Consider the following 27,424-nt stretch of genomic DNA (forward strand, 5'->3'; position numbering starts at 1 on the left):
AACTCACAGCGTCGCTGCTCACTAGCAGATGTGAAGAGGTTCAATTCCCCACCCACTACCAACGAAGATATTAGTCTAAAACTAGAGCTACCATTGTTGTAGTCGCGGTATACGCTGTTTTGTTATTACTTTGTGTAATATTCCCAGCGGAAGGGGCATTTTTGTATTCGTGTCATTTTGGGTGAAAAAATGGCCCTAAAAAGACAAGCCTCGCTCTGTTTTGTGTTCGGTTTTGCTCTGTTTTTCGAGATAACCGCTGCGGACCTCAGCTATTCTGCACCGGAGGAGATGAGACCGGGATCCATTGTTGGGAATATTGCCAAGGATCTCGGCCTGGAAGTAGCAAAATTGTTCACTCGTAAAGCCCGGATTGATACAGAGGAAAACTACCAGCATTACTGCGACATTGACCTCAAGACTGGAAATTTTGTCATCAGGGAGAAGATTGACAGGGAGGAGCTGTGCGGGGAGAGGCTTTCGTGCATGCTTAAATTTGAATTAGTCGTGGAGAGCCCTTTGGAGCTGCACCGTATTTCACTGCTTATTCTGGATGTAAACGACAATTCACCAGTTTTCCCCAAAGATACAGTTAAGTTGGAAATAAGAGAATCAGCAGTTAAAGGAGCTCGATACCGCGTCAATGAAGCACATGATGTAGATATTGGGCAGAACGCAGTCAAAGAATACAGTTTACAAAAGAATGACCATTTTGTTTTATCTGTTCGAGAAGATGCTGATGGGACTAAGAGCATCGAGCTGGTGCTAGATAAAGAGCTAGACCGCGAAAAGGAGCACGATTTAAATTTCATCCTGACTGCAGTCGATGGTGGAAATCCACAGAGGTCAGGAAGTGCCGTTATACACGTTACTGTGTTGGATGCTAACGATAACGCGCCAGTGTTTGACCAGGCCGTTTACAAAGCCAATCTACCTGAAAATTCAAATCTTAACACTTTAGTTGTAATTGTAAGCGCAACTGATGCAGATGAAGGAGTGAACGGAGAGGTGTCGTACGAATTTAATCGCATCACAGAAAGAGCTAAAAGGGTTTTTTCACTGGACAGTAAAACAGGAGAGATAAAGGTCACAGGAATGCTTGATTTTGAGACAAATTCAAAATATGAGATGCGTATAGAGGCCAAAGATGGTTATGGGCTTTCATCCGACGCTAAAGTAATGATCGATATCACCGATGTTAATGACAATGCACCAGTAATATATATAAAGTCACTAATGAACCCCCCTGCAGAGAACGTGCCGCCTGGTACAGAGGTGGGCATCATTAACGTGCAGGACAAAGACTCTGAGTATAACGGACAGGTCCGCTGCTCCATCCAGCAGGGTGTCCCCTTTAAGTTGGTTCCGTCTATTAAAAACTATTATTCTCTGGTGACCACAGGACAACTAGACCGCGAACTAGTGTCTGATTACAACATTACAATCACTGCCACTGACGAGGGCTCTCCACCTCTGTCCTCTTCTAAATGTGTTCAGTTATCTGTAGCTGACATCAACGACAACCCACCTGTGTTTGAGGAACAATCGTACAGCGCATATGTGAGTGAGAATAACAAACCGGGCTCCACTTTATGTTCCGTTAGTGCTCGAGACCCCGACTGGAGACAGAACGGTACAGTGGTTTATTCTCTGTTAGCTAGTGAGGTGAACGGTGCCCCAGTGTCCTCCTATCTGTCTGTGAACGGAGACACGGGTGTGATCCACGCTGTGAGGTCGTTTGATTATGAACAGTTCAGGAGCTTCAAAGTCCACGTGATGGCCAGAGACAACGGTTCTCCTCCTCTAAGCAACAACGTGACCGTGAGTGTGTTCATCTCAGATGTGAATGACAACTCTCCTCAGATCCTGTACCCCTCCCCGGAGGGCAACTCCTTCATGACCGAGCTGGTCCCCAAAGTTGCACACGGAGGCTCTCTGGTGTCCAAAGTGATCGCGGTGGACGCTGACTCCGGACAGAACGCCTGGCTGTCCTATCAAATAGTCAAATCCACTGATCCGGGACTTTTTACTATTGGTGTCCACAGCGGAGAGATCAGGACACAGCGGGACATTTCTGAATCTGACAGCACGAAACAGAACCTTGTAGTGGCAGTGAAAGATAACGGACAGCCCTCTCTGTCTGCCACCTGTTCCATGTATTTACTTATTTCTGATAACTTGGCTGAGGTACCAGAACTGAAGGATCTGTCTTATAATGAGAGCAATTCCAAACTGACCTCTTATCTGATCATCGCGTTGGTGTCTGTGTCCACATTTTTCCTGACTTTCATCATCATCATCCTGGGTTTGAGGTTTTGTCGCAGGAGAAAGCCAAGATTGTTGTTTGATGGAGCAGTTGCCATCCCCAGCGGTTATCTCCCTCCTAATTACGCAGATGTTGATGGCACAGGAACTTTACGCAGCACTTACAATTATGACGCGTACCTGACCACAGGTTCAAGAACCAGTGATTTTAAGTTTGTGACATCATACAATGACAACACGCTGCCCGCTGATCAGACTCTGAAGAAAAGTCCATCAGATTTTCTCGAGGCGTTTGGGGAGTCGGACGACCCTCCCCAGGTAAGAAAAGACTGAAATAAGCTTCTTTTTGAGAAACGTGTGATGTCAATCTCTACATGATATTTGCCAATTTCGAGCAACCGTCTATTTCAGTTACATTTTTTTAAATGCTATTATATCAAATGTTCTTAACTAACATTCATCAAAGGCAAATGTTTAGTTAACACCCCATTCACAATTAACTTGCCAGAACATATTGTCAGAAAATACTCAACGATTATTATTATATTTTTAATCTTCTTATCTATCAGATCAGTTTTCTTTTAGGTGTTGTTGCTCCAGTGGCATCAATTTACTGTTTTATCTAATAACTTAGTATGTTATATGTCAATTAGAAATAGTGGAATTATATTGTTTCGTCTTCCTAATATTTTTCTCATTGAAAGATGAAAAAGTTGAACTGTCTACTTACTTTTTAGAACCCCATCCCTTCTTTAAGACGTTACATGTTTTCCTTTCAGCAATGGTTCATCTTCAGATTAATTATTATTGCACTCTCAGTAGATAATTATCTGAGTAATAACTCACTTTGAACACATACCGTAAGGCCATAAACAGACATAAGAAAAGCCAAAAGGATTCTCCCAGAAAGCTTTAGTTCATCTGTTTATGGAGAAATGTTTAAAACAATAGTCATTGTGCTTTCAGAGGAGGATCATTGGTTAATACAAGTATATTGTGTTTCTTTTTTGGCAAGTCTGCTAAAATTGCCCTATAGCTACATGCATCCCTTGAATAGTTTGATTCCAAGTTAGTGCAGTTTTCCAAGTTTATTAAAGTTATGTTTTAACTGCGACCAACAGTAATGTGCATGCTCTTTGGACTAGAGGTGCTGCCATATGACTAATGATTTGTTACTTTTACTTTTCTTCATTTAAAATGTTGTAACATACTGACAAAGACTGTATTTTTCTTTTATACAAACTGAGCGTAAGGACTTGTTTGAGTAGACTCTGTCCATGGTGCTGAACACATAGAAGGCAACCATACGGAAAGCAGTTTGGAGACAAATTTTACATGCTGCTATTTTCATTAAAATTTACTTGCAGAGAAAATGTTAAGTTTAATCGCAGTTTAAGCTAAATAACACAATATTGCAATTTTGTAGATAAATGCTAAATACTGCGTTCACTGGCGTTAAAACAACGTTATAAGTGTGCACTGCAACATGGTTTTACTTACTTCCATCACAGCACTTAACAGATTCTTTGATCCTAGCAGAAACTGTGGCTGTAGTTACTTGCTTTAATGAAATTAATACAATTTAACATATTAAGGTGCTTAATTGTGTTTATATGGGAAATAGTTGCATGACGTCATTAACCTGTCAATCTGGTATTTTACTTGATGTTCTGTCTGAAATGAACACATCGTGTCGCTGTCTACCAGATTACTTTGAAACATTGTAACGTCAACGCCATCGTCTCCACCCATTGTTCCTGCGCTTTGTGTTGGAAGGAACCATTGGATTGCAGTGCTGATTTCTGTATTTGGATTTGTTTAATTCACTCCATCGCAAACGCGTTCGAGAGGTGAACTAACTCCGTTGTATCTTTTCTTTGCTGGCGGATGTTTCTGTTTTTGTAATTATGGAATACGGTGGATTTTTAGAACCTGGCCTGATTACCCTCTTTGTCGTCTGTATACTTGCGCTGCAATCAGTGTGTACTGAAGTAAGCTATTCTATCCAAGAGGAGCTGAAACCAGGAACTGTCTTTGGAAATATAGCAAAGGATCTCGGTCTGGATATTACTACATTGTCATCTCGCAAGGCCCGTGTTGACGCAGAAGGAGATAACGAACGATTTTGTGCCGTTAGTTTACAAACGGGAGATTTGAGCGTTGCCGAGCAGCTTGACAGAGAGAGTCTTTGTGGCACGAAATCGTCATGCATTTTAATCCAGGAACTTGTACTGGAGAATCCTTTAGAACTACATCGTATAAATCTACATGTTCAAGATATAAACGACAACTCTCCACAATTCAAAAGAAATTCCATTAAAATGGAAATAAGGGAGTCAGCAGAAAAGGGGACTCGTTTCCGAATAGAGGGCGCGCACGATGCGGATATAGGCAAAAATTCTGTTCAGAGGTACAGTCTACAAAAAAATGATAACTTTATTTTAATGGTTGATGCAAACAACGTCGAGCTTGTTCTTGATCACAAACTCGACAGAGAAACACAGCGAGAGATTAATTTACCTCTCACAGCTGTTGATGGTGGTTCACCACAGAGATCAAGCACTGTTATGATACATGTCACCGTACTGGATGCTAATGATAATGCTCCAGTATTCAGCCAAGCCGTCTATAAAGCCAGCATACCCGAAAACTCTCCTCTTAATACTGTAGTGGTTAGAGTCAGCGCTACAGATGCTGATGAGGGAGTGAATGGCGAGGTGTCCTATGACTTTGGCCACGTGTCAGATATCGATGAAAAGGTGTTTTCTATTGATTTTAAAACTGGCGAAATCAGAGTAATTGGCGCAACTGATTTTGAGAAAAAGAATGCATTTGAACTGCCAGTCATAGCCAATGACGGTCTGGGATTAAGTTCGTCTGCAAAAGTTTACATAGAGCTAACTGATGAAAATGATAACGCCCCTGTAGTTTATTTAAAATCACTGTCTAATCCTATACCCGAGAACGCGCAAACTGGTACAGAGGTGGGCATCATTAACGTGCAGGACAGAGACTCTGAGAATAACCGACAGGTCCGCTGCTCCATCCAGCAGGGTGTCCCCTTTAAGTTGGTTCCTTCTATTAAAAACTATTATTCTCTGGTGACCACAGGACAACTGGACCGCGAACTAGTGTCTGATTACAACATTACAATCACTGCCACTGACGAGGGCTCTCCACCTCTGTCCTCTTCTAAAAGTGTTCAGTTATCTGTAGCTGACATCAACGACAACCCACCTGTGTTTGAGGAACAGTCGTACAGCGCATATGTGAGTGAGAATAACAAACCTGGCTCCACTTTATGTTCCGTTAGTGCTCGAGACCCCGACTGGAGACAGAACGGTACAGTGGTTTATTCTCTGTTAGCTGGTGAGGTGAACGGTGCCCCGGTGTCCTCCTATCTGTCTGTGAACGGAGACACGGGTGTGATCCACTCTGTGAGGTCGTTTGATTATGAACAGTTCAGGAGTTTTAAAGTCCATGTGATGGCCAGAGACAACGGTTCTCCTCCTCTCAGCAGCAACGTGACCGTGAGTGTGTTCATCTCAGATGTGAATGACAACTCTCCTCAGATCCTGTACCCCTCTCCGGAGGGCAACTCCTTCATGACCGAGCTGGTCCCCAAAGCTGCACATGGAGGCTCTCTGGTGTCCAAAGTGATCGCGGTGGACGCGGACTCTGGACAGAACGCCTGGCTGTCCTATCAAATAGTCAAATCCACTGATCCGGGACTTTTTACTATTGGTGTCCACAGCGGAGAGATCAGGACACAGCGGGACATTTCTGAATCTGACAGCATGAAACAGAACCTTGTAGTGGCAGTGAAAGATAACGGACAGCCCTCTTTGTCTGCCACCTGTTCCATGTATTTACTTATTTCTGATAACTTGGCTGAGGTGCCAGAACTGAAGGATCTTTCTTATAATGAGAGCAATTCCAAACTGACCTCTTATCTGATCATCGCGTTGGCGTCTGTGTCCACGTTTTTCCTGACTTTCATCATCATCATCCTGGGTTTGAGGTTTTGTCGCAGGAGAAAGCCCAGACTGTTGTTTGATGGAGCAGTTGCCATCCCCAGCGGTTATCTCCCTCCTAATTACGCAGATGTTGATGGCACAGGAACTTTACGCAGCACTTACAATTATGACGCGTACCTGACCACGGGATCTAGAACCAGTGACTTTAAGTTTGTGACATCATACAATGACAACACGCTGCCCGCTGATCAGACTCTGAAGAAAAGTCCATCAGATTTTCTCGATGCGTTTGGGGAGTCTGACGACCCTCCCCAGGTAAGAATACCACGTTGACGTCATTACACCTACGTCATTCAAAAAAAATTCAACCCTTCTTCGGAAACACATCTTCGGTGTTACTTTCTTTTAATCAAATCAACTATTTTCATAAAACTTTTTTTTTCATGGATGAAAATATTGTATATTACTGTACTTATGAACTTGAGTTAGTAAAGCTCCGAATAACATCATTAACCAAGAATTTTACAAAAAATTCGTCGTTTTTGTTTTAATATCAGTTCATGTCATTGGCCTTATTTCAACTGAATGAATATATTAATTAATTAATTAAGAAAAAAGAAACAAAAAATCACAGAGATAAACGATACGAAATCCTGCAGATTGAATACTGGATTTTTCACTGTGGATGTTCCTAAGGTTCAACTCTTAGTTTGGTAGAGCGAATACCTGTAAAGGTTTGCCTTCATACATCATAAAACTCCGTTCTGTTTGTTGTGATTATTATTAGAATTTTTTCTTGAATTTACTCACAGTCAAATATGTTGTGTTAATTATTCAACGAAATTCTGCAGTTGGATTTACCCATTCGTTAAAAATAAATAAATAAATAAATGAATTAAGCAAAACAAAAAACGTTGCAGAATAATTTAATATAATAATGAGAAAAAAAATGTTTTTTCCTTCATAATAGTTTCGACTTTTGTTACAGAGCTGAATTCGGTATTCAGCGACTCATTCTTTTAGGCTTAATTTTTGCTTGGATGTTGTTTCAGGTTCACGCTTTCAGTTAAGAGTTTTTACAGGTTTTTGCTCAATTACATTTATAAACAAGAAATACATGTTTGTAGCAACAGTATCAAACAATGTAGTACTACATTTTATTGCTAACGTACCGTGGGGTAGATGGCATTGAACAGATAAAACAGAACCGAATTAATCAATAGAAAGCGCCTTTTGTCATCTGCCATTCTTCTCGGGATGAAGTCTCTTTCGATTAGCTAAGTTTCTTGCTTTTCGTCAACTTGAGGCTATTTTGTAGTCCTTGTAGGATGCAGCGAGTGTCGCTGTCTACCAATCGAAAATTGTAAAACAGGCTACAGATGAGACAATCAAGCGTCTCCACCCACAGTGTTAAAGCTTATTGTTTGCCACTGCACTGTACTCCTTGAAGTACTCGCACATGAACACATGATTTTGTGTTTCTGAGGAATGCTGACCACCTCCTTCTTTTTCATTCAGTTTATTTTTTGAGTGATGGCATATTTCGTGTTTTCGGTGAACCTTGTCTGCACTTTCATGTGTTTTCTTCTGGCAGTAGAGCTGTGTTGTGGCGATGTGAGCTATTCTTTCCCCGAGGAAATGAAACAAGGATCGATGATTGGAAACATAGCCAAGGACCTTGGGCTTCAAGTAAGCAGTCTTTCCGCTCGGAAGGCTCGGATTGCTCTCAAAGAAAACCGTAAACGTTACTGCGAGATAAATGTTGATGCTGGAGAACTGGTTGTTGGTGATCGGATTGATCGTGAGGAGCTATGTGGAGCTAAGGTTTCTTGCAATTTAAAATGTGAACTAGTACTCGAAGATCCACTCGAATCGCACCGGATATCTTTGCAAATTCAGGATGTAAATGACAATCCACCAGTTTTTGTTAAAGACGTCGTTAAATTGGATATTGGTGAATTAGCTCCGAAAGGTTCTCGCTACAGAATAAATGCAGCACGCGATGCAGACATAGGACAAAATGCTGTTCAGAATTACATTTTGCAAAGGAATAATTATTTTGCTCTGAACGTACTAACGAATGCCGTCGGCACAAAATACAGCGAGTTAGTTTTAGACAGGGAATTAGATCGTGAAGAGCAGCAAGATATGGCTTTATTGCTGACAGCTGTCGATGGTGGCAATCCTCCGAAATCAGGCACAGTAGTCATTAACATCACCGTACTGGATGCTAATGATAACGCCCCAGTTTTCACTCATACAATCTATGAGGCTTCTCTTCCTGAAAACTCCCCTATAGATACAGTAGTTGCAACAGTGAGTGCTACAGATGCAGATGAAGGAGTTAATGGTGAAGTAACATATGAATTCAGCGGAATAAGTGATATAGCAAAGGAAATATTTTCTTTAAATGAAAATACCGGAGAAATTATACTTGCAAGAAATGTTGATTATGAAGAAGAGTCGAAGTTTGAAATGCTAATTGAAGGGAAAGATGGTTATGGCCTTTCTACAGAAACAAAAGTTGTAATAGATATAACTGACGTCAATGATAACGCCCCAGTCATCCATATCAGTTCGTTATCAAACCGCATACCCGAGAGCATATCATTGGGTACAGAGGTGGGCATCATTCATGTGCAGGATGCAGACTCTGGGAAAAATCAACAGGTCCGCTGCTCCATTCAGCAGGGTGTCCCCTTTAAGTTGGTTCCTTCTATTAAAAACTATTATTCTCTGGTGACCACAGGACAACTGGACCGCGAACTAGTGTCTGATTACAACATTACAATCACTGCCACTGACGAGGGCTCTCCACCTCTGTCCTCTTCTAAAAGTGTTCAGTTATCTGTAGCTGATATCAACGACAACCCACCTGTGTTTGAGGAACAATCGTACAGCGCATATGTGAGTGAGAATAATAAAATGGGCTCCACTTTATGTTCTGTTAGTGCTCGAGACCCCGACTGGAGACAGAACGGTACAGTGGTATATTCTCTGTTAGCTGGTGAGGTGAACGGTGCCCCTGTGTCCTCCTATCTGTCTGTGAACGGAGACACGGGTGTGATCCACGCTGTGAGGTCGTTTGATTATGAACAGTTCAAGAGTTTTAAAATCCATGTGATGGCCAGAGACAACGGTTCTCCTCCTCTAAGCAGCAACGTGACCGTGAGTGTGTTCATCTCAGATGTGAATGACAACTCTCCTCAGATCCTCTACCCCTCCCCAGAGGGCAACTCCTTCATGACCGAGCTGGTCCCCAAAGCTGCACACGGAGGCTCTCTGGTGTCCAAAGTGATCGCGGTGGACGCGGACTCCGGACAGAACGCTTGGCTGTCCTATCAAATAGTCAAATCCACTGATCCGGGACTTTTTACTATTGGTGTCCACAGCGGAGAGATCAGGACACACCGGGACATTTCTGAATCTGACAGCATGAAACAGAACCTTGTAGTGGCAGTGAAAGATAACGGACAGCCCTCTCTGTCTGCCACCTGTTCCATGTATTTACTAATTTCTGATAACTTGGCTGAGGTGCCAGAACTGAAGGATCTGTCTTTTAATGAGAGCAATTCCAAACTGACCTCTTATCTGATCATCGCGCTGGTGTCTGTGTCCACCTTTTTCCTGACTTTCATCATCATCATCCTGGGTTTGAGGTTTTGTCGCAGGAGAAAGCCCAGACTGTTGTTTGATGGAGCAGTTGCCATCCCCAGCGGTTATCTTCCTCCTAATTACGCAGATGTTGATGGCACAGGAACTTTATGCAGTGCTTACAATTATGACACGTACCTGACCACAGGTTCAAGAACCAGTGACTTTAAGTTTGTGACATCATACAATGACAACACGCTGCCTGCTGACCAGACTCTGAAGAAAAGTCCATCAGACTTTTTTAAAACTATTGAAGATTCTTTGGACCCCCTGGAGGTAGGCTTTGTGCTTTTGAATCCGAATTAAGTCACTTGTTCATGTTCCTCAGTGTTCAGCAAATTGATATCAATAGTGGTGAAAGTCTATAATATTCCACTGTTGATATGCTAATTTTATTTTATTTTTTTAAATAGGGTTGATACAGAAACAAAAACTAAAAAAAAATGTCTTAACTTTGAACTGGTCTTGAAACTTAACGGCCAGTCTCAAACTTTCAGTTATTCTTTTGTGTTTTTTAAAATGGGGATATGAGATAACATATCCATATAGTTTCTCTTGTGGCTTTTTGGTTTAGAATAATTAAAGACACCTTATATCTGCTCATTCAAGCGCTGTTTTTTCTTCTCAGTACTGTGTTTGAATGCCACATTTCTTGTTGAGTTGTCACTTAAATCTAGCAGTAAATATAGTGAATATTTGAATATCTTTCTAATCACTTAACTAGTATGAGATTCGATTGACATCAAATTCATCTACAGCTGAATATATATACAGCTTTAGTCCAAATAAATTGCAGTCAGCGTATTGATGTATCCCTTGTAAAGTGTACAGTTCAATTTTTGTTTGTTTTTAATTTTGGTTGAACCGTTATATTCCCCTCCCTCGTGTAATTCTTCAGTGCTGTCACCAATGCCCATATTATCTCCCAATGAGCATTTGGAATGCTACTGCTGTTGTTTTTATTATTCTGATTTCACCATAGTCGCAAATAAGACCGCTATTTTTTATTTTTTTATCATTACGTTAATTTGTCAGTATTCAACTTCGTATGACAGTTTCTTCAAGCATGGCCCTGCTGCCACGCAGGCGTTGATGTGTATATGTCCATGTTGGTGAAGCTAACTTAGATTAACCTTCTCCTCTTTTGTTTTAACTACGTGCTTTCCAAACATGCCAACATTAGTACGTACAGCAGAAATCTCCTGCCTGAAGGTTATGTGCTCATAAAATGAAATAAAATAAAATAAAATAAAATAAAATAAAATAAAATAAAATAAAATAAAAGTGTTTGTAGGGCGGGATACATTTCTTCTTTATCCTGAGAGGACTCTCATCATTTAATGCGTTTGCAATACTAATATTTCTCTCATAGCGTCGCTGTCCACCAACATACATAGTAGGGTCATATTTGTTATTCTGCGCAGTGTAAACGTTTCTAGATCATGACCGATTTTTCACAGACAAAAGCAGCGAGGTAGCAACGTTTCTAGTTGGAATTGCATACATAGTCCGAAGAGGATTCCGGTGACTGCTCATTTTTACTCCAAAAGGCTTGCCCTTGGCGGATTCCTTATCGATTTAAAAGGAAAATGGAAAACAAAGCATCTCCGGGGTTCTGGGTCTTCTTTTCGGGAGTATTTCTTCTGGCGCTGCAAACGGTTTGTGGAGATGTTGCTTATTCTTTTCCGGAAGAAGTTAAACGAGGCTCTGTTATCGAAAATATCGCAAAAGATATAGGAATTGAGGTGGGAAAACTGGCTACTCGAAAGGCTCGTATTGATGTTGACAGGAACAGCAAAGGGTATTTTGAAATTAATAGGAGTACTGGAGATGTGATTGTTACCGAGAGGATTGACAGAGAGGGTCTTTGTGGCAAAAAATCGACTTGCATTTTAAAACAAGAGCTTGTTTTGGAGGAGCCTTTAGAGCTGCATCGCATTAGCTTCCACATTCAAGACATCAACGATAATTCACCGCAGTTTAAGAAGGATACCATCAAATTTGAAATAAGTGAATCTGCAGCTAAAGGAAGTCGCTATCGTTTAGATGAAGCCCATGATGCTGATATCGGACAAAACGCAATCCAGGGATATAGTATTGAAACAAATGAATATTTCCGATTGAATGTTATTGAAAAAGGTGGAGGAGGAAAATACAGCGAGTTAATTCTACAAAAAGAGTTGGATAGAGAACAAAAGAAAGAGCTAACGATTGAGCTTGTTGCAACTGATGGGGGCACGCCTCAGCGATCGGGTACTGCGGTTATTCATGTTAGCGTGCTGGATGCCAATGATAACGCACCAGTATTTAGTCAGGCCGTTTATGGAGCCAGTCTACTTGAAAACTCCCCGTTAGACATAGTTGTGATCACAGTAAGCGCGACTGACGCAGATGAAGGCGTCAACGGAGAAGTGACGTACGAATTTGATCACATTTCAGATGAAAGTTATAACGTGTTTTCTATTGATCAGAAGAGCGGTGAAGTCCGAGTAAGTGGGCCAATAGATTACGAGCACTTGTCGTCATACGAAATGCAAATTACTGCAAAGGACGGTCTCGGGTTGGTCTCATACTGTACCTTAATAATTGAAATTACAGATGTCAATGACAACGCTCCAATAACAACTATTAAGTCCCTGAAAAATCCTGTACCAGAAAATTCACCACCAGGTACAGAGGTAGGAATCGTTAACGTGCAGGACAGAGATTCTGAGAGTAACGGGCAAGTCCGCTGCTCCATCCAGCAGGGTGTCCCCTTTAAGTTGGTTCCTTCTATTAAAAACTATTATTCTCTGGTGACCACAGGACAACTGGACCGTGAACTAGTGTCTAATTACAACATTACAATCACTGCCACTGACGAGGGCTCTCCACCTCTGTCCTCTTCTAAAAGTGTTCAGTTATCTGTAGCTGACATCAACGACAACCCACCTGTGTTTGATGAGCAGTCGTACAGCGCATATGTGAGTGAGAATAACAAACCGGGCTCCACTTTATGTTCCGTTAGTGCTCGAGACCCCGACTGGAGACAGAACGGTACAGTGGTTTATTCTCTGTTAGCTGGTGAGGTGAACGGTGCCCCTGTGTCCTCCTATCTGTCTGTGAACGGAGACACGGGTGTGATCCACGCTGTGAGGTCGTTTGATTATGAACAGTTCAAGAGTTTTAAAATCCACGTGATGGCCAGAGACAACGGTTCTCCTCCTCTCAGCAGCAACGTGACCGTGAGTGTGTTCATCTCAGATGTGAATGACAACTCTCCTCAGATCCTGTACCCCTCCCCGGAGGGCAACTCCTTCATGACCGAGCTGGTCCCCAAAGCTGCACACGGAGGCTCTCTGGTGTCCAAAGTGATCGCGGTGGACTCAGACTCCGGACAGAACGCTTGGTTGTCCTATCATATAGTCAAATCCACTGATCCAGGACTTTTTACTATTGGTGTCCACAGCGGAGAGATCAGGACACAGCGGGACATTTCTGAATCTGACAGCATGAAACAGAACCTTGTAGTGGCAGTGAAAGATAACGGACAGCCCTCTCTGTCTGCCACCTGTTCCATGTATTTACTTATTTCTGATAACTTGGCTGAGGTGCCGGAACTGAAGGATCTGTCTTTTAATGAGAGCAATTCCAAACTGACCTCTTATCTGATCATCGCGCTGGTGTCTGTGTCCACCTTTTTTCTGACTTTCATCATCATCATCCTGGGTTTGAGGTTTTGTCGCAGGAGAAAGCCCAGACTGTTGTTTGACGGAGCAGTTGCCATCCCCAGCGGTTATCTCCCTCCTAATTACGCAGATGTTGATAGCACAGGAACTTTACGCAGTGCTTACAATTATGACACGTACCTGACCACAGGTTCAAGAACCAGTGACTTTAAGTTTGTGACATCATACAATGACAACACGCTGCCTGCTGACCAGACTCTGAAGAAAAGTCCATCAGACTTTGCTGATGCTTTTGGAGATTCTTTGGAGACTCTGGAGGTAGGAGGACATGTTTTTAAACTAGGCTCTTGTGTTCATGTCTTCCAGCCTTACTAATTCATATCAACTTTTTTCCACCTTCAAACACCATATTCAATAACCAGTTTAATGGGGTAGTATGACACCAGGCAGATTATGCTCCTGAAATTTGACTTATAATTCAAAATCGACAGTCTAAAACCCCTAAAGTGAGTTGTGTGTGTCTCTTAAAATCAAAAGAAAAATGTTAAGAGGACTATAAACTTTTCTGGGATATGCAGTTATATTTTCCTATGCTGTGTGGCTTCTGGTTAGATTGTTTTATGCATAAGGACAATTACATTTTAGTTTAAGAGTAGAGGGTATTGTTTCTATAGATGTTTATAATGCATCATCGATTAAATGTTATGCACACTTATCTAAACGCCTAACTACCTTTTCAGTGCTGGCTATGAACATCACACCGCTTGTTAAGTTGTCTGTTAAAGTTACTACTGAATGTAAATTGGATTCATAATTGCTTCATATGCACCTGAGACATGAGATTTGGTTGACTTTGGAGTTTGGATTTTTCATGTGTTACAACTGCAGTCTGCCGACCAGACTCTGAGGAAAAGTCCATCAGAGTTTGTAAATTATTTGGTTGATAACGGGATTCCCTAAAAGTAGGGCCTTGTTATATTTTTGTCATTGATGGCATAACTTTATGCTTCACTATTGATCTGAACTCTCTGACTTTATACAACCATTTAGATGATCCTCTAGAATAGTGTTCTGGAATCATTTCATGGTGTTTATTAATTTGATGTTTTGTTTATCCTCTCTGCTGAGAAAGTTAAGAGGTTATGAGACAAGTTTTTAATATGCATCTACATTAGAGTCTTATTTGCAAGTGCAGGTTTCAAATACATATGAGAGAAATCATTCTTAAATTACTGAATATTTGATGTTGCAATATATGTTTTTATAGCATAATGTTCTTAAGTAGATTCCTAGTACTGAGGCATTATTCCTAATCTTCACTATACTAAATCTATTTTCAAGGGTTACGTTTTGTTAAGATTTCAAAAATACAAGGTCTCTGTTGTTTTAAATAGGCTCTCCCTGTATTTATTTATTTGAAATCCACCCAGTTAAAAGCTATTTGTTCATGCTTTGATCATCCCTGATGAAAAAATAGCTCCTGATCCACAAAGTATGTTAGGTGTTGAGCTAGTTTTTCATTTCTTGGTTATATATGACATGTACATACAGCAACAGCCATTTCAAAATAGTGCTATTGATTTAGTCTTATAACCTAACTCACCACGCAGTGGTCATATAATTGAACTTAGTCTATACAATCGAATATTGTAGTAGGTTCAAAATGGCTTACGAAGTCTTTTGTTTCCAGGCCACTGGCCGTCATGCTATAAAAATATATTATTGCTATTAACTGCATAAATGCTCACAATAAATATTTAGGGGTAGTTTTTATGCCTTTCCAATTTAAAATCTTTACATGCCAAATTTAGCTTTTGATGATTACTCAGACATTCAGTATTAGCTTTTGTCACAGCAAGTGCATAAAAGTTCTGACCTCTGAGGGTACAATGAGTTGGGTCAAAATGATGCCATTATCAGTGGTGTTACCTGACTTTGTGTAAAGTCTCAATTTTCACCCAAATGACTAATCACTGCAATGCAGATGAAGCTGAACTGTCAGTGTCACTTTTTCATAGTTTTATGCTACAAATAAAGTGCAATAATTGTATTCCTCTATATTTTTCTCTATTCTGTAACCTCTAACTAAGAGAACCAATTAAAAACAACAAATGCATAATTCCAGTATCAGCATGCAATACTTTAAGAATGCACAGTCTTGTCTGGTGGTTGGAGAACTATAAGACAATGCAAACTGCTAAATAATATAATTTCAAATCACATGCTGAAAGTTAATCCCTGTTGGAATTCTCAATAGCAGCTTTTCCTTTCTACTCAGTGACCAACCCTGACATTCAGACCACTGAATAGTGCTGTTAAATAATACTTTGATGTTGTGAAACATTTTTTTTCATATAAACTGGTAAGTTATGATGTTATACCAAAATCTTGCATAGGAAGGTTTTCATCATTAACAGCACAGGGAAAAAAAAGTCTTAACTCATTCCAGACCTGCAGATTTCACTATTAAATGCTTGGTGTTTTTACATTAGGTTATTACCAGACATTGAGTGAGACAATCTTTGTTTACTGAGAAAAGAAGATACTTAAGTTATTACATGATACAGGATCTAATCTCTCTTGGTAATTTAAGATTTACAAAAAATAAGGATGTATTTCTCTAACTTGTTGGTCTTTTATTTTTTTGAATACACATGGCAACAGCTTTAGTTCATTCCTACCTGCTTGAATTTTAGAAGTGGATGTAAGAGTTAATACCCTCACTAATCATGCACTTTATGCAACATATTTGTTTCTCTAAGTTTTACCTTATTCCGATGGTGATAGTGGAAAGTCATTGTTCTTTTTTCAGATATTTTAGGTTGTTTGTTAAAGAAACTCAATGAAACAAGTTATATGGAACATCCTTGAGCTACTAAAATTGATTCTGCTGTATATTATCCAAGGGTATCACTTATAATATTTGTTTTTGGCATTTTTGAATCAAATGTCTTTTTTTTCTATATGCAAAAAATGAAGAAAAAAGAAAAGAAAAATGCAGCATTGATTGAATAAGTAAAGCAGTTTACATTAGGGCAATATTTGTGGTTCCCTTTTATTAATTTCTCAGGAACTTATTTTATGTCTGATGTAGAAATGGATACTAGAGGTCTTCCTTGAAGTGTGCTTGAGAGATGGTTGATAATGAATATAGTATATTGCCAAAATTCCTTAAGGTCTTTGATTTTGGCTCATGTGCACACAAGTTGCTTTCTATAGATTTAGTAACAGCCCTTGCAGATGGATTAGTATCGGTTTGAATTTGTAAGCAACTATAGCTCTTACTTGTCTTTTGCAGGATTACACAAGGATTTGTTTTACATATGGTTTATTATTTCATTGAAAAGCGCACCACAGGTGGAAAAGGAAAAAAGAAGAAATCTGTATGAATGACCAAATAACACCGAAGTCTAGATTGTCATTATTTATATTGATTAATAAGGGCGTTATAACTCGAAGCTGGCCTCTTGTTTGGGTTTGCAGTGCTATAATTTAACGAAACTCTTGGTGTCACTGTGCACCAACAAAGACAGGAGGTCTCTATTCTTCATCTATTCTTTTCTGCCATTGCAAAGCCTTATTTTGGTGTAGCGTGTCTAGGTTGAGGGCATTACAAAAGGCAAACGCTGGGATTATTTAGAATATTCAAAAAGAGCACTATTTTTGATCACTTTCAAGGAATTTTCCAGGAAAGGATTAAACCTTATTCGATCATGGGAAGTGCAGTATACGGAAGATTGGCTATGAATTGCTATTGTGTGGTTTTCCTTTTCGTGGCCTTGCATTTCGCCCATGGAGACGTGAGCTACACTATCGCAGAGGAAATGAAAGGCGGATTTGTGATAGGGAATATCGCCAAAGATCTGGGTCTTGGGATTGCGACTCTTTCCTCGCGTAAAGCCCGAATTGACGCAGACAGAGACGATAAAAGGTATTGTGACATTAATCTGAGCACCGGAGATTTGACTGTCAGTGACAGGATCGACAGGGAAAGTCTTTGTGGTAAAAAAGCCAGCTGCGTTTTAAAAGAGGAGCTTGTGCTGGAAAACCCTTTAGAGCTTCATCGCATCAGTATTCATGTGCAAGATATAAATGATAACGCGCCAGAGTTTAGTGAGGATCTGATTTCATTTGAAATAAGAGAATCGGCAGTCAAAGGAGCGAGATTTTTACTTACGGAAGCCCGCGATGCCGACATAGGCACAAACGCTGTGCAACGGTACAATTTACAAAACAATGAGCATTTCACCATTAATGTAAATACAGATGTTAGTGGAAGGAAACATTCCGAATTGGTTTTGTTAAAAGAACTAGACCGAGAAAAAGCGAAAGAGCTGAAATTAGTGCTTACAGCTGTAGATGGTGGATCTCCTCAGAGATCAGGTACTGCGATTATTCGCATCACTGTGTTGGATGCTAATGATAACGCCCCAGTGTTCAGCCAGGCCGTTTATGAAGCCAGTGTGCCTGAAAACTCTCTTTTAGATACCGTAGTTGTTACAGTGAGCGCAACCGATGCAGACACTGGCCCAAATGGTGATATTACATATAACTTCGATCATGTCTCTGATGAGCATGCATCTTTGTTTTCACTGAATCATAAGACAGGAGAGGTAAAAGTTATCGGGTCACTTGATTATGAAACGGAGACTTCAATAGAGCTGCGAGTAAGAGCAAAGGACGGACCGGGTCTTACCTCTTATTGTACAGTAGTTATAGATATAACTGATGTCAATGACAACCCACCAGCCATCAATTTGAAATCACTAACTAACCCCATACCTGAGAACGTGCCACCTGGTACAGAGGTGGGCATCATTAACGTGCAGGACAGAGATTCTGAGAATAACCGACAGGTCCGCTGCTCCATCCAGCAGGGTGTCCCCTTTAAGTTGGTTCCTTCTATTAAAAACTATTATTCTCTGGTGACCACAGGACAACTGGACCGTGAACTAGTATCTGATTACAACATTACAATCACTGCCACTGACGAGGGCTCTCCACCTCTGTCCTCTTCTAAAAGTGTTCAGTTATCTGTAGCTGACATTAACGACAACCCACCTGTGTTTGAGGAACAGTCGTACAACGCATATGTGAGTGAGAATAACAAACCGGGCTCCACTTTATGTTCCGTTAGTGCTCGAGACCCCGACTGGAGACAGAACGGTACAGTGGTTTATTCTCTGTTAGCTGGTGAGGTGAACGGTGCCCCGGTGTCCTCCTATATGTCTGTGAACGGAGACACGGGTGTGATCCACGCTGTGAGGTCGTTTGATTATGAACAGTTCAGGAGTTTTAAAGTCCATGTGATGGCCAGAGACAACGGTTCTCCTCCTCTCAGCAGCAACGTGACCGTGAGTGTGTTCATCTCAGATGTGAATGACAACTCTCCTCAGATCCTGTACCCCTCCCCAGAGGGCAACTCCTTCATGACCGAGCTGGTCCCCAAAGCTGCACACGGAGGCTCTCTGGTGTCCAAAGTGATCGCGGTGGACGCGGACTCCGGACAGAACGCCTGGCTGTCCTATCATATAGTCAAATCCACTGATCCGGGACTTTTTACTATTAGTGTCCACAGCGGAGAGATCAGGACACAGCGGGACATTTCTGAATCTGACAGCATGAAACAGAACCTTGTAGTGGCAGTGAAAGATAACGGACAGCCCTCTCTGTCTGCCACCTGTTCCATGTATTTACTTATTTCTGATAACTTGGCTGAGGTGCCAGAACTGAAGGATCTGTCTTATAATGAGAACAATTCCAAACTGACGTCTTATCTGATCATTGCACTGGTGTCTGTCTCCACGTTTTTTCTGACTTTCATCATTATCATCTTGGGTTTGAGGTTTTGTCGCAGGAGAAAGCCCAGACTGTTGTTTGATGGAGCAGTTGCCATCCCCAGCGGTTATCTCCCTCCTAATTACGCAGATGTTGATGGCACAGGAACTTTACGCAGCACTTACAATTATGATGCGTACCTGACCACGGGATCTAGAACCAGTGACTTTAAGTTTGTGACATCATACAATGACAACATGCTGCCTGCTGACCAGACTCTGAAGAAAAGTCCATCAGACTTTGCTGATGTTTTTGGAGACTGTGGTGGTTCTCCTGAGGTAAGGGTGTCAAATGTTCGATACATTATTTTAACAGATAAAATGTTCACTCTTTCCTCCAGTCAATCTTTTTTCGCTTTTTCTAAAATCCCGTTATAGTATTTATCACACTTTGCCTGTTGCCTGACATTATTTTTACTGCTACTTTTGAAGGGAAAGTTTCTTGATGTTGTTGAAATCATTTTCTCCTGGTTTTGTTTTAATGGGTTGCTGTCTTTACGGTCCTCTACATCAACGAAAAGTTTACATTTTGACATAGGGGAAAATTAGTATGTCTTACAAAAGCAAGTATTAGTTTTACAAAAACAAGTCGTGATAGCACTATTGTGTTTAGACACGCGCCCCCTTTGTTTCAGCTTTTCTGTTTCTTTTGTCATCGTATATTACGCAGATCTTCCCATGATCTAATTTTAAAAGTGCAGTCGCTCACATGTTATCTACAGTTGCTTCCTAATGTACACATGCTGTTCAGATTCGAGTCTTCGTGTGTAACATATTCTCAAAGTTTCTTTTGAACTTGTTTTCTTGTGTTTAAACCTACATATATATGAGCTAAATAATATGTCACCCATATTTTAGCAAACCATTTGTGACCCGAGGTATGCACCCATTTCAATAGGGATTAGCCGTAGGCATACAGTCAGTTTACAGGGTTTTTAATGCTAATACAAAATAAAATCTTTCTAAACATGTAACAGTAGCACCCAAAACAATTAAAAGCTCTAATTTATTAAATACATTTAAAACTATAAAATTGTACGATTGTAAGTGGAAGACAGGATAAGCGCTGCGGGGAATCTATTAAAAACTAGTCACTCTTACAATGAAAGACAAACAAATAAACAAAATAAACAAACAACCACAACCGTCAAAATAGTCCTCAGCGCTTTGCTGTCAAGTTAAACCAGTTTTAAAACAAATTATCTATAATTTGTAACAGGACATCACTTGCACAGAAAAATCTACCTCAGAAGGAATATCCCCCCACTTCTCTTCATGTATGTGTTTCAGTTACCTGTCTCCAGGTTAGGGTCGCACCCTAATAAGTATTGGCAAGCGGAGGCGGAGTCCGCTAAAAGTTTCTCCATAGGAATAAAACAGTGTTTTCCTCCTAAAGCTGTAAATAACTTTAAACCTCTACCAAACTACCAAAACTCAAGCGGAACATTTTCTGTGACCTACCACTCTTATACAAGGCTATGGACCCACATCTAGCCTTCACTGAAAAGTTAAAAAAGAGAAACAACACGGCTTAGACCAGGGAGTCACACAGCTCCAGGTTCACACAAGAGATCGACTAATTACCTGCACCTGCCCCAGCCCCGCCTCCCAGGGTCGGTTCCCAGACTCAGGTCACACCTCTCACACCTTTGTCAAGTTGCTTTCACGAATAGTGGAAGTGCAGGTCTTTGTTTAACTTTCTCCTCTTTCTTTTCTTTTCTTTTTTCAAATGTTGCAATTATTGACTTACATGTTCACATTTTTATTGGAACTGATCACAGAGGTAAAGTTCTTGAATATTATAAAACGTTGTGGCCGTTAAAATCTTCTTGCTTTTCCTTCTCGAGTCTCTGTTCTGATACAGAAATGTCAATTGAGATTAATGTTTAATTTAAATATTTCGAAAATTACTCAAGCATTTTTAGTAGCTTAAAAAACAAATAAAAACAAAACTATTTCTGTAGTTTGAAGCATTTTTAACGCTTTCCCGTCTACAAACATTTAATTGTTTTTCAAAAGTTATCATGTAAATCGTGGCCACACATTTTCGGTGAACACAGATATTTAAACTTTAATTTGTATCACATTTTGTATACAATAATGATCTAAACGTTCGCAGATATGAGTTTTCATCGGCAGCATTGCTCAGTATACAGCGACCTTTCGGATTAATGCAATTTTTATTTCTTTTTTTTATCTGTCTGCACACTTCAATATACACTTTTACTTTTAAATTAAGGTTCAACTTTCGTCCATAAACGCTTCCATGCGCCTTGTACAGGGCTGCTGCTCAATGCAATCTTTAAATTAGACTCACGATGTCGCTGTCCACCTTGCCTATCTTAAAATCCACACCTATTTGTCGAGGCAAAATGTGTTTTAATGTGCTGCAGTTGGTCATCGAAGGACACGCAGACGTGGTTTTAGATTGTGCTGATTTTGGCTTAAATAATATTTGTGTGTTTGTTGTATTCCTGCGCATTACAGAGGAAAGATATACATGTCATGATGGTTAACGCGACATTTGGAATACACACCCTTGTCGTTGCTTTACTCTTCTTTTGTTTGTATTTTGTCAGCGGGGATATAAGCTACTCTTTTACAGAGGAAATGCGACACGGGACTGTGATCGGAAATATCGCCAAAGACCTCGGCATCGACGCAAATACACTATCTCTTCGAAAGGCTCGTATTGATACTGAAGGAAGCGACAAACGATTCTGTGAAATAAACCTCCGTAACGGAGATCTGATTGTTGCCGAAAGGATTGACAGAGAGGGCCTGTGTGGAGACAAAGCATCCTGCGTTTTAAAACAAGAACTCATGTTGGAAAATCCATTAGAACTGCAGCGAATCAGCCTACATGTCCAGGATATAAATGACAACTCCCCACAGTTTGATAAGAATTTGATCCATATAGATATTAGAGAATCTGCGTCAAAAGGTGCTCGTTTTCCAATAGAAGAAGCGCACGATGCCGACATAGGTAAAAATTCAGTTCAATCATACAACCTACAGACGAATGAAAATTTTTTCCTTGGAGTTGGAACCAATTCTGTGGAACTTGTTCTTAACAAAGAGCTCGATCGTGAAACATTACAAGAAATTAATCTACTTCTGACCGCTTTAGATGGTGGTTCCCCTCAAAGATCAGGTACCGTGGTCATTCACATTACTGTTTTGGACGCTAATGATAACGTGCCAGTGTTTAGCCAGGCCGTTTATAAAGCCAGTCTGTCAGAAAACTCTCCCATGGGTACTGTTGTGCTGACAGTAAAAGCAAATGATGCAGATGATGGACTAAATGGAGAAGTTACATATGATTTTGGACACGTTTCAGAAGACGTTAAGTCAATATTTGCCATAGATTATAAAACAGGGGATATAAAATTGTCCGCTACAGTTGATTATGAAACAGTGAGATCGTTTGAGCTTCGCATAACTGCGAAAGATGGTTTAGGATTAACTTCCTATGCTAAAGTCATAATAGATGTTACTGATGTGAATGACAACCCACCTGTAATATATCTAAAGTCACTGTCGAACCCCATACCCGAACACTTGTCACCTGGTACAGAGGTGGGCATCATTAACGTGCAGGACAGAGATTCGGAGAATAACCGACAGGTCCGCTGCTCCATCCAGCAGGGTGTCCCCTTTAAGTTGGTTCCTTCTATTAAAAACTATTATTCTCTGGTGACCACAGGGCAACTAGACCGCGAATTAGTTTCCAATTACAACATTACAATCACTGCCACTGACGATGGCTCTCCACCTCTGTCCTCTTCTAAAAGTGTTCAGTTATCTGTAGCTGACATCAACGACAACCCGCCTGTGTTTGATGAGCAGTCGTACAGCGCATATGTGAGTGAGAATAACAAACCGGGCTCCACTTTATGTTCCGTTAGTGCTCGAGACCCTGACTGGAGACAGAACGGTACAGTGGTTTATTCTCTGTTAGCTGGTGAGGTGAACGGTGCCCCGGTGTCCTCCTATCTGTCTGTGAACGGAGACACGGGTGTGATCCACGCTGTGAGGTCGTTTGATTATGAACAGTTCAAGAGCTTCAAAGTCCATGTGATGGCCAGAGACAACGGTTCTCCTCCTCTCAGCAGCAACGTGACCGTGAGTGTGTTCATCTCAGATCTGAATGACAACTCTCCTCAGATCCTCTACCCCTCCCCAGAGGGCAACTCCTTCATGACCGAGCTGGTCCCCAAAGCTGCACACGGAGGCTCTCTGGTGTCCAAAGTGATCGCGGTGGACGCGGACTCCGGACAGAACGCCTGGCTGTCCTATCAAATAGTCAAATCCACTGATCCGGGACTTTTTACAATTGGTGTCCACAGTGGAGAGATCAGGACACAGCGGGACATTTCTGAATCTGACAGCATGAAACAGAACCTTGTAGTGGCAGTGAAAGATAACGGGCAGCCCTCTCTGTCTGCCACCTGTTCCATGTATTTACTTATTTCTGATAACTTGGCGGAGGTGCCAGAACTGAAAGACATCTCTCATAATGAGAACAATTCCAAACTGACCTTTTATCTGATCATTGCGCTGGTGTCTGTCTCCACGTTTTTTCTGACTTTCATCATCATCATCCTGGGTTTGAGGTTTTGTCGCAGGAGAAAGCCCAGACTGTTGTTTGATGGAGCAGTTGCCATCCCCAGCGGTTATCTCCCTCCTAATTACGCAGATGTTGATGGCACAGGAACTTTACGCAGCACTTACAATTATGACGCTTATCTAACCACAGGTTCAAGAACCAGTGACTTTAAGTTTGTGACATCATACAATGACAACACGCTGCCTGCTGACCAGACTCTGAAGAAAAGTCCATCAGACTTTGCTGATGTTTTTGGAGATTCTTTGGAGACTCTGGAGGTAGGAGGACATGTTTTTGAACTAGGCTCTTGTGTTCATGTCTTCCAGCCTTACTAATTCATATCAACTTTTTTCCACCACCAAATACCATATTAAATAACCAGTTTAATGGGGTAGTATGACACCAGGCAGATTATGCTCCTGAAATTTGCTTTTTAATTCAAAATGGACAAATTAATACCCCTAAACTGAGTTTGTGTTCTCTTAAAATCAAAAGAAAAATGTTAAGAGGACTATAAACGTTTCTGGAACATGCAGTTATAATTTCTTACGCTGTGTGGCTTCTGGCTGGATTATTTTATGCATAAGAACAATTAAATTTTAGTTGAAGAGGATAGGATATGGTTTCTATAGAGATTATATTCCATCTTCGATTAAATGTTAAGCATACTTATCTAAACACTTAACTGACTTTTCAGTGTTCTCTATGAACATCACACTGCTTGTTAAGTTGTCTGTTAAAGTTACTACTGAATGTAAATTGGATTCATAATTGCTTCATATGCACCTGAGACATGAGATTTGGTTGACTTTGGAGTTTGGATTTTTCATGTGTTACAACTGCAGTCTGCCGACCAGACTCTGAGGAAAAGTCCATCAGAGTTTGTAAATTATTTGGTTGATAACGGGATTCCCTAAAAGTAGGGCCCTGTTATGTTTTTGTCATTGATGACACATCTTTATACTTCACTATTGATCTGAACTCTCTGACTTTATACAACCATTTAGATGATCCTCTAGAATATTTTTCTGGAATCATTTCATGGTGTTTATTAATTTAATGTTTTGTATATCCTCTCTGCTCAGAAAGTTAAGAGGTTATGAGACAAGTTTTTAATATGCATCTACATTAGAGTCTTATTTGCAAGTGCAGGTTTCAAATACATATGAGAGAAATCATTCTTAAATTACTGAATATTTGATGTTGCAATATATGTTTTTATAGCATAATGTTCTTAAGTAGATTCCTAGTACTGAGGCATTATTCCTAATCTTCACTATACTAAATCTATTTTCAAGGGTTAAGTTTTGTTAAGATTTTACAAATACAAGGTCTCTGTTGTTTTAAATAGGCTCTCCCTGTATTTATTTATTTGAAATCCACCCAGTTAAAAGCTATTTGTTTATGCTTTGATCATCCCTGAAGAAAAAAATAGCTCTTGATCCACAAAGTATGTTAGGTGTTGTGCTAGTTTTTCATTTCTTGGTTATATATGACATGTACATACAGCAACAGCCATTTCAAAATAGTGCTATTGTCCTCATTGATTTAGTCTGATAACCTAACTCACCATGCAGTGGTCATATAATTGAACTTAGGCTATACAATCAAATATTGTAGTAGCTTCAAAATGGCTTTCGAAGTCTTTTGTTTCCAGGCCAGTGGCCTTAATACTATCCCAGTATACTATTGCTATTGGCTGCATAAATACTCATAGCAAATATTTAGGGGTAGTTTTTATGCCTTGCCAATTTAAAATCTTTACATGCCAAATTTGGCTTTTGATGATTACTCAGTCATCCAGTATTCACTTTTGTAACAGCAGGTGCATAAAAGTTCTGACCTCTGAGGGTACAATGAGTTGGGTCAAAATGATGCCATTATCAGTGGTGTTACCTGACTTTGTGTAAAGTCTCAATTTTCACCCAGATGACTAATCACTGCAATGCAGATGAAGCTGAACTATCAGTGCATTAGTTTTTCATAGTTTTATGCTACAAATAAAGTGCAATAATTGTATTCCTCTATATTTTTCTCTATTCTGTAACCTCTAACTAAGAGAACAAATTAAAAACAACAAATGCATAATTCCAGTATCAGCATGCAATACTTTAAGAATGCACAGTCTTGTCTGGTGGTTGGAGAACTATAAGACAATGCAAACTGCTAAATAATATAATTTCAAATCACATGCTGAAAGTTAATCCCTGTTGGAATTCTCAATAGCAGCTTTTCCTTTCTACTCAGTGACCAACCCTGACATTCAGACCACTGAATAGCACTGGTGCTGTTAAATAATACTTTGATGTTGTGAAACGTTTATTTTTTTATACATATAAACTGGTAAGTTATGATGTTACACCAAAATCTTGCATAGGAAGGTTTTCATCATTAACAGCACAGGGGGAAAAAAAAACAAACATACAAAATTCTTAACTCATCCCAGACCTGCAGACATTATTTTACTGTCTAATGCTTGGTGTTTTTACATTAGGTTATTACCAGACATTGAGTGAGACAATCTTTGTTTACTAAGAAAAGAAGATACTTAAATTATTACAAGATCTAATCTCTCTTGGTAATTTAAGATTTACAAAAAATAAGGATGTATTTCTCTAACTTGTCGGTCTTTTATTTTTTGAATACACATGGCAACAGCTTTAGTTCATTCCTACCTGCTTGAATTTAGAAGTGGATGTAAGAGTTAATACCCGCACAAATCATAAACTTTATGTGAGATATTTGTTTCTCTAAGGCATTACCTTATTCCGATGGTAATAGTGGAAAGTCATTGTTCTTTGTCGAGATATTTTAGCTTGTTTGTTAAATAAATTCAATGAAACAAGTTATATGGAACATCCTTGAGCTACTAAATTTGATTCTGCTGTATATTATCCAAGGGTATCACTTATAATATTTGTTTTTGGCATTTTTGAATCAAATGTCTTATGTTTCTATACACAAAATTGATTAAAAAATAAAAAAAAGTGAGGCATTGATTGAATAAGTAAAGCAGTTTACATTAGGGCAATATTTGTGGTTCCCTTTTATTAATTTCTCAGGAACTTATTTTATGTCTGATGTAGAAATGGATACTAGAGGTCTTCCTTGAAGTGTACTTGAGAGATGGTTGATAATGAATATAGTATATTGCCACTATTCCTTAAGGTCTTTGATTTTGGCTCATGTGCACACAAGTTGCTTTCTATAGATTTAGTAACAGCCCTTGCAGATGGATTAGTATCGGTTTGAATTTGTAAGCAACTATAGCTCTTACTTGTCTTTTGCAGGATTACACATGGATTTGTTAAACATATGGTTTATTATTTCATTGAAAGGCGCACCACAGGTGGAAAAGGAAAAAAGAAGAAATCTGTATGAATGACCAAATAACACCGAAGTCTAGATTGTCATTAT

The 27,424-nt window shown here is 40.0% G+C and overlaps 2 protein-coding genes across 18 annotated transcripts in view; both read left to right on the forward strand.

Annotated features, from left to right (window-relative positions):
* LOC309713957 (protocadherin gamma-C5-like) overlaps positions 1-27,424 on the forward strand; it is a 308,827-nt gene that overhangs the window by 27,510 nt on the left and 253,893 nt on the right. Inside the window, exons 1-2 of one of the 17 annotated variants that reach the window (XM_082545939.1) lie at positions 21,963-22,384; positions 24,158-24,285. The exons of 8 other annotated variants lie outside the window; for them this stretch is intronic. In XM_082545939.1, coding sequence (XP_082402065.1) covers positions 22,009-22,384; positions 24,158-24,285 — 504 coding nt within the window. In that variant the 5' untranslated portion in view covers positions 21,963-22,008. Of the gene's footprint in view, positions 1-68; positions 2,581-4,029; positions 6,555-17,139; positions 19,678-21,809; positions 24,286-27,424 lie in introns of those variants that run through there. 8 more of the 17 variants (XM_082545934.1, XM_082545914.1, XM_082545935.1 and 5 more) reach the window with 8 other exon arrangements.
* Positions 7,700-10,199, forward strand: LOC309715820 (protocadherin gamma-A11-like; the record flags this gene model as incomplete). Its single annotated transcript, XM_082549259.1, has 1 exon — positions 7,700-10,199. Exon 1 carries the CDS (start codon positions 7,773-7,775, stop codon positions 10,197-10,199), a length of 2,427 nt encoding a protein of 808 aa, XP_082405385.1. The 5' UTR covers positions 7,700-7,772.

This window comes from Aulonocara stuartgranti (genome assembly GCF_965226115.1).
Source record: "Aulonocara stuartgranti genome assembly, chromosome: 2".
NCBI classification, from domain to species: domain Eukaryota; kingdom Metazoa; phylum Chordata; class Actinopteri; order Cichliformes; family Cichlidae; genus Aulonocara; species Aulonocara stuartgranti.